Here is a 13,839-nt window from a genome sequence, read left to right as displayed (position 1 = left end):
TTCTTCTGATCTGGTGTGTGTGTGTGGCATGCAGCCCTTAAAGGTGCAAATCCTTCCTCACAAGACTGACCTCAAAAAGGTCTCTGAGCATCAAGTGAAATGCTTTAATCAAAGAAAGTCGAGTTTAGTGCAGGCTAGTCTAGAACCACACACGCTGAGCCTAGGGCGTTTCATCTAATCTGCACTTAACATTTGTTCAAAGAAAATTCTGAATTGGTATCTTGTTTTTGATCTACTGCACCCCGTCCAGCCGCTTAGAGGTATTAATAACGGTTCCGACAGTTAACTCTGTCCAAATACTCCATAATTCTGATCTTAGACAGAAAATTATTTTCTATTTCAAACATTAACATTCCCTGTAAAAAGAAAAATACACAATTCAGATAAAAGAAAAAATATAAACAATTTTACAGGAAAACACACGTTAACCAAATAAATAAAAGGCCAAAACTTTGTATTTTATTTTTTTTAGCTAAAAGGTGAGATGACACAATTTCAGTTCATCTAATGAATCCATAAAACTGCTGAATTATTTTAACCAGAACTTTTAGTTTATACCTTTCCCTTTAATTTTAAATAACATCTGCAGACATCTGGGAAGGAGTTTAGAATAAGATTTCTGAGGCAGTGGCGAGCTTGACTGAATCCTAAAACCGTGCTATTTACCGACTATCTCATTGGCTGGATTATAATAAATCTTTTTTCTTTGGTTCATGTCATTTATTTCTGTTTAATTTAATACATTTTAGTTTTTAACACTATTTATAATCATCTCTTCCAAAAATCTGATTACCAACACTTCATGAATACTTTGGATTCTCCTTCCTTTCTTCCAAGCTTTTACCAGGACAGCATATCATCGTATCACCAGCTAATAAACATTCGTCTCAGAGCCACGAAATAAATAAATATGAATGATTCAGGGACTGCGCTCGTGAGGCGCGGCTTCAGCAGCAGAATAGCTCATGACTGAGTTGTGTTTTATTTCTCGTACGTAAATGTCAGAAAATGTGACGAAGCTAAAATAGGAGAAAAAACACCCCAAGTGTTACATTTCTTAGCTGTAAAACGTCTTTAATGGACTAAATGCAAAAACCGAAAGACAAAACGTGTCTTGAACAAAAAATGTTGAACATTCCAACATTAAACAGAAAAAATAAAATCTCAACAAGGGGCCACTCGATGATTATATATCATTCTGAACATTTTTATTGAACAATTAAACTGAATATGAATTTAACTCTGGGAGTCAGCCTGCCCCCGGTCAGGATCTTTGAGTCGGAGGATGCGGATGATGCTGCTCGTAGGGAGAGAGCTGGAGGGGATAAAAGGCATGACTTAGTTTAAATTCTTCATTTTGTAACAAAATATCTGAGCTTTTTTCACCTTATTATGACTGATTTATCACATTTAATGTTTTAATTGAACTGTAGTTTACCTCATGTTCTGCGGCGTGAGGAAAATGAACTGTCTGTAGCGCTGGCTGGCAGCTACCTTCAGCATCATGTCCATAGAGATCCTCCTGTTCACCATGTCCTAGCACAACCAAGGACATGAAACAAGTCACCCACCCGCCGGCATGCTGACAGAAATCTTTAAAGAGCAAATTGCAGGTCAGAGACTCCCGTGAACCGATGTTCAGAGAAACATGACAGAAACTCGTTTATAAAGTTTTTTTACACATACATGAATTATTGAGGCTTTTAGAGTCTTTTTTGAGTTTTTGGTGCCAAACCAAGTGACGTCAGCCGAGGGAGTCCAGTTAGCTTAATCCAGAGACAAATATGGATTCTAATGCGGCGCTGGCACAGAGGAAACTTTACATGTTTATAATTCTACTTCTGATGGACCAGAACCATAAAGTTCTGAGTTTGCTGCTCGCCCCAGAGAGCAGAGACCAACCGGAGGGAGAAACCATCGGCCAAAGCAGAGACTAAGGAGGAGGAGCAGCAGGTGAGTTCATGATGCTAGCTTAAACTCGTGTGCTAGCATCACAGTGTTGTACAGGTTACCACCATGTACCAGACAACTAAAATAGTATCGGTCAGTTAATATAATATTAATACTAATGAGCGTCTGTCAGCGGTCCCGTACTCGTTAATATCCGTTCACCTAACCTAGTTTAGCGCTTTAGAGAGAGGGAGAGCTTCCGGTTCTGGAGCTCACGCGGGTTTATTTGAGCTGGATCCGACCCAGACACCAGCAAGCCAGTCCAGTTGGTATTTTTAAAAGCTGCACATGATCCTCTCCTGGTTGTCTGGGCGGCGGTTCTGATCCGGTTCCGACCCGGAAACCAAATGGCCCGCTGAGCCGTACATCTCTTCTGGTGGTCGGTTCTGACGGTGAGCTGAGCTCCAGAAATCTGCATTTCATTTTTTAAACCCCACCACGGGTCTCCGGAGCCCAGCGCGGACCTCCCTGACCCGGTACCGACCCATGTGGGCTACAGAAGTCCGTCTTTCAGCTGCAGAAACGCCCTCAGGCACGGAGACAGAGGCGTTGTTCCTCTGATCTGGAAACCCGTGAACTCGATGTCCAGACAGGCTGGAGTTGGTGCAGCCTTCACACACACTAGTTTACCAACATGAACACAACCCAACACTAGTAAACACACACCGACTGGATCACATGACCTCTACCCTAAAACTAGCCACTCTCCACACCGAGCTGAGGCAGCCGAGCTGCTGACTCCCTCTGGTCACGTCGGAGGTTCAGGTTTAGAAACGAGCCTTTTTAGAAGCTCTGCTGAGAAAAAACACTTTTCACTAGAAAAACTGCTGTTGTGTATTTTAAAACCAAATATCCACGATAAACATTTCAAAGAGGATTTTTTTGGACAGCATTTTATATGAATTAGAAAAAAAATGTAAGCAGCACTTTGCTCTTTAACTGCAGTGCAGCACGTTAACAACCTGAAAAGGTTAGATGTTTGAATCAATACGGACCATCGGCGGTTAAAGAAAAAGTCAGTGTGTGAGACTAAATCTACAATGTCGGCAATTGTTTTCAAAGTTAGCTCCGAGTTCAGATTGCCAAGTAAAATATAAACAGAGCACACCAACTGTATTCATTCCTCTATGAAGCCCACTTGTTCACTTGATCATTACCATGTAGACATCAAACTCATCCAGACAGCGGAAAGGCGCTTCGGTGATGGCCCAAAGAGAGAGGACGAAGCAAACTGTGGAGAAGGACCGCTCGCCTCCAGACAGCGAGCGCATGTCACTCAGGTCAGCTTTGCTCCCTTGGCCGGGCTGCACCTAAACACAAATTAGTTATAAAATTATAATAAAGTTATTGTTTTATGAGAATAAGAGGCTGGATAAAAGAATCTGATATTCTTACAGAGATTGAGAGGGTCTCATTCTTGTGGTCAAAGGTCATACTTCCACTGTAGCCTCTCTGAGCCAGCATGCTATTAAAGTAGTATTTGCAGCGAGCTGAGAGGAACCTGCAACACCAAACAGCTCATTAAACCTCCAGGGACAACCGTAAAACTACAGTCTTATTACATTCATTTCTAAATGTTACTTTTTTACAGAAACAGTAACTAATAACTGTTTTTGCTGTGCATGACTGTGAAGTGAATCAAAGCTTGACCACTTGCTGTCTGAGGTCGGCGTAAATCTGAAGTCTGTGGATCATGACGCTGTCCAGGCACTTAATGAAGCTATTGAGGTTCTTCATCTGCTGTGACATGTTCCTGTAGCTCTCCAGAGCCTCGTGGAATTGCCTTGATGGAAGCGAAAGACACGTAAAGCATAAAGAAGACCTTCATGCACGCCAGTTAGCTGATAAGAAGACGGAAATGACAAACCTAACGACCTCCTCGCGGTCCTCCTGCTGCTCCTGCTGGGTAGAGATCTTCACTTTGAGACGGTTGATCTCACTGTCCAAACTCTTGGCGGTGCGACTGACTTCAGATCGATCAGGACTAATCTGAGTTGCCTTAGCGACAGACGCCTGAGTGGAAAAAGTATCAAGAAAGACGATTTCAGAAAGAACAACAATGCTAACTTTATGTCACCTACTAGCGTTTGTACAACTGCTACAGCAGCTGAGATGTGAAATTTCAATTCTGTTGACTTTATGTTTGTTCATCCAAAAGCTTCAGAGTACGAGCTGACACACCTCTACCTCCTCTTCCTTCCTTTTAAGCTGGGCTTCAAGATTTTTTATGCCGGCAAGATGTGCATTTCGCTTCTCATCGTAGTGTTTCTTGTGATGTTTACACTTCATCACCTCCTGATCTGCTTTACTGAGTTCATCCTGCAGAGGAAATGTAAATGAAACAATGGAAGTAATGGTAGTGAAAAAAAAAGATGAAAATGAGAAGTTTTTGGAAATATCAAATAAGCTAACTCGTGGCGTTGTCTTGCGTGCTATGCAGATAAATTAGAGATGTTCCATTGTTTAAGTCACACACTAGCAAATCGTTGCTGCTCCAGTCTGCAATGAAACTTGTGACATCGTCCTTTAACAAGCCAATCTGGTCAAATGCTTCAGGGTTTTCTCTACATGTAACGGTCGTGGCACACCGCCATGGCAAGATAATGAATCCGGCTCGAAGGACCAAATTATGTCAGGGATTTTATCAGTAAACCCATTTCCTGCAGCTAGAGAGGGACGAGAGACAACTCAAGCAGACAAGTAAACCAAACTGCAATCTGTAGCAAAAGCCCCGAAGTTCTGCTCACAGTTTATTTACTACAAAAGATAAGAAAGGAAAGGGAGTGAGGTCATGTGTGACAGCGTGTGTGTGTGTGTGTGTGTGTGTGTGTGAGAATGCTTCAGGCATAAGGTAATACATTTGTTAATAGGATTAAAGTAATGAAATATAACATTTCCGTAACAATGTTTTTATATATATGTATGTTTTATATGTTAAAACAGTGTAGAGCAGGGGTGTCAAACTCAAACTCACACGGGGCTGAAATGAAACTCTGGGACGGAGTCGAGGGCTAAACTTAATATTTTTTGAAAAAGTGACGGCAAATTTGCACATTTTCTTTATCAACATATATGCGATTTTGAACCTTTAAATTTGGAAACAAACTTATTTCTGCATTAACACTGAATGTGGAATAACCAAATGACACACGAGCAAGTCAGTTTTAAATAAAAGGCATCAGTGGTATTCATTACTTGTGGTATAATCAGCATTTTTAAAATCTATTCAGGATTTATGTTTTCTTGTTTATTCATTTTTCTTATTTTTTATTCTCCTTTTTTCTCCTGTAATACGTGTCATCGCTGCTGTGACGTCTAGCTTTCCCCACTGAGGAACAACAAAGGGATTTTCTATTCTACTCATCTATCTGCAGCCTTTCCACTTCCTGTTTACTGTAGGTTAAATCTTTTCTCACGGGCCAACAACAACATAAAAATATCATTTTATCTTAAATGAAAATGCAACATCTCACCTGTTAACTTTCATGTTTTGGAGCAGAAAAAGAGCATCAAACCAACATATTTAAAGCTCAGTTTGCTCCACTGGTTTACTGTGATGCTCACCTGTTCCAGCCAGATACCTGCATCATGGGGTTGATCTGAGCTGAGGAGGAGACTCCTGTTGTTTTGTTCATCTTCATCATAATAACGACAACATTAGATGACAACAGGTGCTCACATAGGTTTGTGCTGATGAACATGTCTGAGCAGCTTGACCACGTTGTTGTGTGTCAGGGGGGAAACACAACCACAGAGTCGTGCTGGTTTGAGCGTGTCGCTGCTCGCTGGAGTTATATCAGCTCTGTCTGGACGTTAGTTGGAAACTTTCTCTTTCAGTCGTGAACACATTACTGAGCGGCTAGAATCTCCGTTTCTGGGCTTCAACGTCAGAAAACAGCTGAGTGAACTCGGCACTGAGTGAGAGGAGTGTAGTTTGTCCGAGACAGCGGAGCTGCAGACACCGGCAGCAGGCGCTGGAAAAACACAAAGGAGGGGGCTTCGTCTGCTCCGCGCTGACGCCACAGAGCATCATGGGAGTTGAAGTCTTTGTGGTAAAAACAGCCAGCGGGCCAGTTTTAATATATTTTTGATATTTATCTCGCGGGCCACATAAAAATGCTCCGCGGGCCTTGTGTCTGACATATGTGGTGTAGAGCATATGAGCTATATATTGCCTGTATTTGTGCACTTATACTAACCATAATCATGGTTTGGGATGAGCTTAACTCACAAAACAAAGTGAAAAATAACTTTATTTAGAAAAATTACCACAGCAGCTACTTGTCTGGCTGTGAATCTGCTGTGCAATGCGGCGGGAGTGTTTCTCAGGAGTTAAGGAAAAGTAGAGACGACAGTCCGAGGTAGAGACAGAAAGGTACCTGAGGAAAGTGAAGTTGGTGCAATTTTAGTTCAAGCCTGTAAAAAATGAGCCTCAGTTAACAAAGCGATACTCCGTCCCGCATTACCCCGCTGTGGAGAAAGCAGTAGCTTTAACTGGAGCACGCTCACGAACCACCAGCCCAAAACCAAAGTAAAGGCTGAGCTCGGAGCGGAGGATGGAGATGTGTTGTTAGAATAAAACCTCGCGGCTGTTCAAGGAGACTCTGACAGAGTCTCTGTTGTTTTTCTAAATCGTTTTTTCGTGTCATGATGACGAGTCTGATATAAAACGGTGCAACAAATCGGGAGTGACAAAAAAAACCTATGTTGGTCAGAAGCAGGTTTCCCAGTAATTAGACAGGTTCATGCTAAAACCCAGAGAGTATTCTAGCACTGACAATGTGCCGAGTTGAGTTGTTTCAGATAGAAACAAGCGAAACCCTTTTAGAGCACCAAGAAAAGCTGAGAGAACTGAACAATAATAAAAAATTAGATCAGACTTTTCTCTCAGGTTAAAAATCAGAGATGTTTGTTCTCTTTCTTAAATATTTACCATTATATTTGTTGACAATTAGAAAAAACTGCAGCCCACCACCAGGGTCTTAAAAATTCCTGTGCTTCTTTAAAAATGTTAACCGATTTCAAAGTAAAAGGAGGTTTGGAAAACCCTTACCGATTTTTTCTATAGCGCCTCTCATGAGGCGCTTCACAAGAACAAAACATTTAAAATATAAAAAATGTTTAAAAATGATTACAAATGATTAAAACATGCAAAAATAGAGGTCACCAGCCTGAACAGGTCAGTTTTCAGCTAACAGATTCCTGGACAGAGTTTTACCACAGCCGTCAGCCAGTCATGCAGTTTTGAGATAATTTTATGGTTCAAGTTACGATAAATAAGCTAAGAATACTTTATTTAATATATCAGATTAATGTATACTTTAGCACACATTTAAATGGTTTACAGAATGTTTCCAGGGTGGAACCAATGTTTAGTTTGTTGTTTCGGGGTTGACAATATTTTCAGTTGCACGCCACATTTGATAGGGGCAGCATGCTAACCGCTATCATTCGTTGGTAGAGCTATGCAGACGCATGCAACAACGTTTTCCAGCTGTGGAAAGGAGTGACACTGCAAGATGTGTTTTTTATTAACCCCTGCAAGTTAATGCGGCCATTGAGGTATGCAGTGTGTGTTTATGTCGTGATGGGAAAATAAGATGTTTGTTTGTGACAGAACTGTCGCGTTTATGGTGGTCACGGGTAATTTGTAAATGTAAATGTTTATCTTGTGTATTAGTGCTTTATTGTTTATTCTCTCTGAGAACGATTTATTGTGGAAACTGATTATTCTATGTCGTTTGTACAGTTCTCACGGCACCGTTGGTGGCACCTGTGTGCAATAAATGCCAGTTAAAATTCAAGAACGCCTTGTGTCCGTTTTCAACTTGGAGGGAGTTACAGCAGGACAATAAAAACCTAAGTTTGAATTTCCCAAGCAAACACACTTGCAGGGTGTGTTGGGTATTTTGGTTCAAATGCAGCAGAAATAACATTCTTTTTTACACCGTGTAGCGTCCAGCAATGGTCAGTTTGGGTACAGCCTGACCTTTCACCATCTATTCAACATCTGCTCAGAAAGGAGACACAACGTTGCACGTGTTCCCTTTAAATGAGCCTTCACACCAGCTGGGGTTCAGACTCTGCAAGTCTGAATCATAAACAATCATTTTCTTTCCCAGGGTCTCATCGGTCTGCCTCCAGAAGAAAGAAGATCCAGCTCGAATAATTGCCAAATTCAAGAATGATTATAAACTCTTTCCATGACTTCTAATCTAGATAATCATTAAATAAACATTTGTTTATTACTACTTATAATAATTATAGTATAATGAAATGCTTCATTAATCTGTGCACACTGAATGGATTTATATTATGCGTGTCTAATAGAACCTGCAGTGTGTTCACCATGTTTTGATGACAAGGTTCCCCGCCTGCTCCACACATAACAAGTACAGCTAAGTTAAACCCTGACACACGTAGTATTAACCCAGTCAGAACATCCAGTATCAAAGAAGGTGTGTTTCTGAGATTCTTGGTAAAACATCTCCAAACTTGTCTGCCTCTGATTGGCTGTCCAAATCATAACATCAAATCCTTAAAACTTTTTTTTTTTTTACCGAGTCCTGTCTGGCTGTGAAGCAAGCAGAACTGATGTCTGAATGCTGGTGACAAGCCTTACAGATTTACTCTCAGGTGGAGCATCAAAGCGTCTGCTTTTAATGTCACGCCTGATACTTAAAACTTCATTGTTATTGTTTTTGAATGCTTTGTAATTTTGACCAGACACGGAATTAGAGGTGAAAGAGAAAGGAAAAGACAAAAGGTGGGGAGAGAGAGAGGGGGGAAGGGGGTGGGGGGTCCTCAAAAATAAACAATAATGAACAAGAGTCTGCTTCTAGACCTGCACAAAGAGAAGAAAAAAATGGGACACACAACAATACATCAGGAGCAAGCTATCACTGCGTCAGCCTGATGATGAAATATAAAATCAACATGGTTTAACTGAACAATCACACGATAATAAACCACAGTGCATTTAGTGGCAACCATAGCCTTAAGACAAGTGTTGAACGTGCCCAAGTCCATACTTATGAGAGCACCATGTGAGCACCTGTGTGTGTACACGCGCTTGTTTATGTAAGGTTTCTCTGTAGGAGCGTCCAACAGAGAGTGTGAGGGGCCACAGATGTTCGCCCCAAAGATGTGTAGGAGACGGGGGGAGCTCCAAGTCCCAGAGATCCAGGAGCTGCCCCAGAGCACAGAGACCCCAGGGAGACTGCAACCAGAAAAGCCCCCGCCCCCCTCGAGAGGTGCAGAGGATCGCCCTGGGGGGCCACAACTAGCAGCCGGCAGAGTCCCGGGAGACATCAGCGGCAAGCCCACAGGCCCGCCCGCCGCCTCCCACCCCCTAGCCGGCCAAGCCCGGGACTCAGCGACCCGGGACCCAGGGGTGACCACCCCCGCCGAGGACCCAGCAGAGCCCAGGGACCCAGACCCCACCAGGCAGCCACCGGGATCTATCAGGCAGACGCCAAAAATCTTAAACCCCCTGACTCGGGAGCCACGAACACTCAGGCAGACCAAGGCACCACACTCCACACCAGGTGTGGCAGGGGGAGGGGAGACGCAGATCTATATCATCAAAGGAGGTCCCAGGAGAGGGGAGGAGTCAAAGACCCCACCTGGCATATACAGTCATACACAAACACAGTCACACACTCCCTCCCTCATGCTCACACATGCACATACAACCAAAGACTTACAAAAATGCACGCCGGACACCCACTCATGCTCCCCATACACACCCTATTCACGCTGGTCCCGGTACTGCTGCACATGGGGTACAACCATCACCGGTAACCAGAGTTCGACCCTTTCTGCTGGGGTGCTGATGAGCAGGCTCCCTCGCCCAACGCTGAGCACAGCAACCCACCACCCCAGACCCCAACCAGACGGCCGGATCTCCCTCCTAGCCTCCAGCCCCAGGAAGCCCAGCAACAACAGAGGTGTGCTAAGACCCCTAGTCTCCCTCCGCCTGCTCCATTATAGTGTTGTGTGTTGATGAGGTGTATTCCATGGCTGTGGTGAGCGGGCAGTGCGGGCATTGTCTGCCCATGCCAGCTGATGCCACCGCACCACCCCACTTGCACCCACAGCCCTCGGTGTCTAAGTGCAGTTTATTGTGGAAATTGATTATTCAATGTCGTTTGTACAGTTCTCACGGCATCGTTGGTGGCACCTGTGTGCAATAAATGTCAGTTAAAATTCAAGAACGTCTGCATGTCATACGCAGTGAGGGAGTACATTCCAAAACCGATTAGATGCTTCAACTGTCAGAGATTTGGACACACGGCAAATGTGTGTAAAGGGCGGAAGAGATGCCCAAGATGTGGAGAAGAACATAGCTTTGAGGAATGCAGAAATAGAACAAAACCAAAGTGTTGTAACTGGGGGGGGGGGGGGGGGTATGCGGGTTGCCTGGTGATGAGGAGGGAAACTCAGGTACAACGTACAAAAGTTCAAAGTAAAGTTTCTTATGCAGAAGCAGTTAAATTGGTGGGAGAGGCTCCAGTGAGAGTGAATGACACGATGCCACAAGATTCAGCTCAAGGATCTGGACGGGTCGGGAAAGTGTGGATAGATGTTAAGAAATTAGTGACTTTCATTGCAGGAGTATTAAATGCAACAATGGAAACAAAATCAAAAACGGAAAGGACACAAATCATTGTGAAAGCAGCTGTTCAGCATCTGGACGTTACGGAGTTGTCTTGGGAGGAGGTCAGGAACAACCGTAGTGCGAGTTCCAGTCAAGAGGGGTTGGGATAGTGAATGGTTGGGATTTTACAATGGAATGCTAGGAGTTTGATTGCTAACGGACAAGAATTTAAAAGATGTATTGATGAATTATTGGAGAAAACAGATATTGTGTTCAAGAAACTTGGTTAAATAAAAAATTAGAATTTAAATTATATCAATACACAATAATTGGATGAGATAGAGAAGATGGTATTGGAGGAGATTGTGCTACTTTTATTCATGTTAATCTGAATTATGGAATAATGTGTGGGGATTTTAATTCTCATAGTTCTTTGTGGAGAGGACTTAAGGAGGATCAGAATGGGGAACTCATTGAAGAATTCATGGAGGATATGAATTTAGTCTGTATAAATGATGGTAGAGGGACATAGGGTTATAGGAGTAAGGCAGTATATCTGGACAAAAGTGTTGGTCGTTGGGTATTTAAAAAAGCTGATTGGGATAAATTTAGACTTATGTGTGAGGAAGAGAATGGAAGGATTAGTATGGAAGAGGATATAGACATAGTGGAACACATTTTTAGGAGAGTGATAATTGAAGCGGCGGATGTTACTATTCCTAAATGTAAAGGGACCATGAAGAAGAAGAATGTTCCATGGTGGAATGAACAATGAGAAAAGGCAATTAAAGAGAAATAAAAGTATGAAAGTTTTGAGAAAGACTCATAATTTTGACAGTTTGTTAAAATGTAAAAGATTACAGGCTGAAGCTAGAAGAGTGGTTAAGAGAGCAAAAAGGGAAAACTGGAGAGGGTTTTGTGATAAAATAGGAAGAACTACGTCTGTAAGTGACGTTTGGGGTATGAGGAGGAAAATGAAGGGAGTTTATAGAGTTTAGATACCCGGTTCTCAAGGTAGGTGTAGAGGTTACTATTAGCAATGAAGAGAAAGCTGAAATGTTGGCTAAAACTTTTATAAAAATTAATAGTGATGATAATTTGTCGGAAGATGGATGGAGAAGAAGAGAAGAAACCAGAAGGACCAATATTGTTGATGATGATGGTGGACGGAGACTGACGACAATTGACGCTCCGTTTACAGTTTTTGAACTAGAGCGAGCGATGGGGAGAACTAAAGTGACGTCGTCTGGTAAGGATGATATTAATTATGAGATGCTTAAACATTTAGGGGATAAGATGATGGGAGGGCTGTTGGAGTTATATAATAAAGTCTGGGGAAAAGGAAAATTACCAAAAAATTGGAAAGAGGCAGTAATAATTCCGATATTTAAAGCTGGGAAAGACCCAAGTATTCCGGAGAACTATAGGCCGATAGCTTTAACGTCTCATATAGGTAAAGTAATGGAAAGAATGATTAAGGAAAGGTTAAATTATTATTTAGAAAGTAGGAATTTGTTAATGAAATATCAAAATGGGTTTAGGACTGGTAGAGGGACGATGGACGCCATAGTGAGTTTGGAAAATGACATCAGGAAAGCACAGAACAATAAAGAGAGTTTAGTTATAGTTTATTTTGGTATTGAGAAAGCATATGACATGGTGTGGAAGGAGGGCTTGCTGATTAAATTAAAAAGGTTGGGGATAGAAGGAAGAACATATGATTGGATTAAGGACTTTTTGTTTAATAGATACATTCAGATAAAAATAGGTGATAGTTTGTCAGAAGGCTATAGAGTTGACAATGGGACGCCACAGGGAAGTGTGATCAGTCCTGTTCTATTTTCTATAATGATTAATGATGCATTTGAAGAGATAGGGTATGATGTTGGGAAAGCATTGTTTGCAGATGATGGAATATTATGGAAAAGGGGAAGGAACATTCAATACTTGCAGAAGGAGACTCAGGAAGCAATAATAAAAGTGGAGAATTGGTCTTTTGAATGGGGATTTAAGTTTTCGGTGGACAAAACAAACAGTATGATCTTTACGAAGAAAAGAAATGTTAAGATTGAGCTTAAACTCTATAGGGAACCTTTGGAGCAAGTTCACAGTTTTAGATATTTGGGTGTTATTTTGATGAAAGGTTGATTTGGAAGGAGGATATTAATAACGTAGTTGAAAGATGTAAAAAGGTAATAAATATTATGAGGTGTTTAAGGGTTAATGATTGGGGGGCTAGTGCCAAGGCTTTAAAACGGGTATATATAGCAATGATCAGATTGGTTATTGATTATGGTAGTATTATTGTATATAGTTCCGCAAGTAAAACATTATTGAAGAAGATTGAAGTTATTCAAAGTCAGGCTTTAAGAAATTGTTGTGGAGCAATGAAAACCACACCGATGGTGTCCTTACAAGTGGAAATGGGAGAGATGCACTCTAAGATTCAAGTTGCTGAAATTAAATTATTGGGCTAGTGTACGAGGTAGTGAAGAGGGTGAGCATATGCTTAAGGGAGAGATGAAAGTAGGAGGGCAATATTTCAATGGACAGTATGAGAGTATGGTATGGGAATCGTGTAGATTGGCGGAAGCCTTTAAACTAAATGATAAAGTTGTTATTAAGAAATTTTTATATTCGCCTACTCCGTTTTGGTTATTTCCAAAAGCAATGATAGATTTTCATATTCACAATGTAATTAAGATACGGAAAGGTGTGGGAAACTGGGATGATGTTGTGGAAGAAAGATTAAATGACGCTCATCGATCATTCATCCCTGTATATACTGACGGGTCGAGAGAGTCAGGAAATTTAACAGGATTTTCTTTCTGGATTCCGAAATTTAGTAAATATCATAAAAGTCAAACATCTAATAATCTGTCAGTTTATACGGTGGAAATGTTAGCCGTTTCATTTAGTTTACAGCGGATAGAACAAAACGGTGTCAGGAAAAGTATTATTTGCTCGGACTCCATGTCTGTATTGTTATCAGTTAGAGAAATGTCAGCAGATAAGAGGTCAGATATGTTGTATGAGACATTTGAGTGCTTGTTTAGGTTGATGAAGAGTGATTCAGAGGTTAGGTTTATGTGGGTTCCAGCTCACAGTGGAGTAGAGGGTAATGAAATAGCTGATTATTATGCGAAGCAGGCAACAACACTGGATAGATACTGTGATGGAGGTTCCATGTAGTGTTGCAGAGGTGAAATCAGCTATTAGACTGCAGATTCTGGATGAATGGCAAGAACCATGGATACGGGACGTGAAAGGAAGACATTTATACAAATTAA

The 13,839-nt window shown here is 41.6% G+C and overlaps 1 protein-coding gene across 2 annotated transcripts in view; it reads right to left on the bottom strand.

Moving 5' to 3' along the window:
* Window positions 1-1,048: 1,048 nt before the first annotated feature.
* Window positions 1,049-13,839, bottom strand: part of si:dkey-119f1.1 (Structural maintenance of chromosomes protein 6-like) — a 32,066-nt gene continuing 19,275 nt past the window's right edge. The window contains exons 21-27 of one of the 2 annotated variants that reach the window (XM_054739917.2): window positions 4,132-4,269; window positions 3,818-3,963; window positions 3,608-3,733; window positions 3,346-3,451; window positions 3,108-3,260; window positions 1,439-1,536; window positions 1,049-1,315 (exon numbers count right to left, since the gene is read on the bottom strand). In XM_054739917.2, coding sequence (XP_054595892.2) covers window positions 1,237-1,315; window positions 1,439-1,536; window positions 3,108-3,260; window positions 3,346-3,451; window positions 3,608-3,733; window positions 3,818-3,963; window positions 4,132-4,269 — 846 coding nt within the window. In that variant the 3' untranslated portion in view covers window positions 1,049-1,236. Of the gene's footprint in view, window positions 1,316-1,438; window positions 1,537-3,107; window positions 3,261-3,345; window positions 3,452-3,600; window positions 3,734-3,817; window positions 3,964-4,131; window positions 4,270-13,839 lie in introns of those variants that run through there. The other variant, XR_008563066.2, reaches the window with a different exon arrangement.

The sequence above is a fragment of the Nothobranchius furzeri genome, chromosome 1, assembly GCF_043380555.1.
Source record: "Nothobranchius furzeri strain GRZ-AD chromosome 1, NfurGRZ-RIMD1, whole genome shotgun sequence".
In the NCBI taxonomy this organism is placed as follows: domain Eukaryota; kingdom Metazoa; phylum Chordata; class Actinopteri; order Cyprinodontiformes; family Nothobranchiidae; genus Nothobranchius; species Nothobranchius furzeri.
Note: the sequence above shows the minus strand (reverse complement) of the source record. Positions and strands in the feature narration are given on the sequence as shown.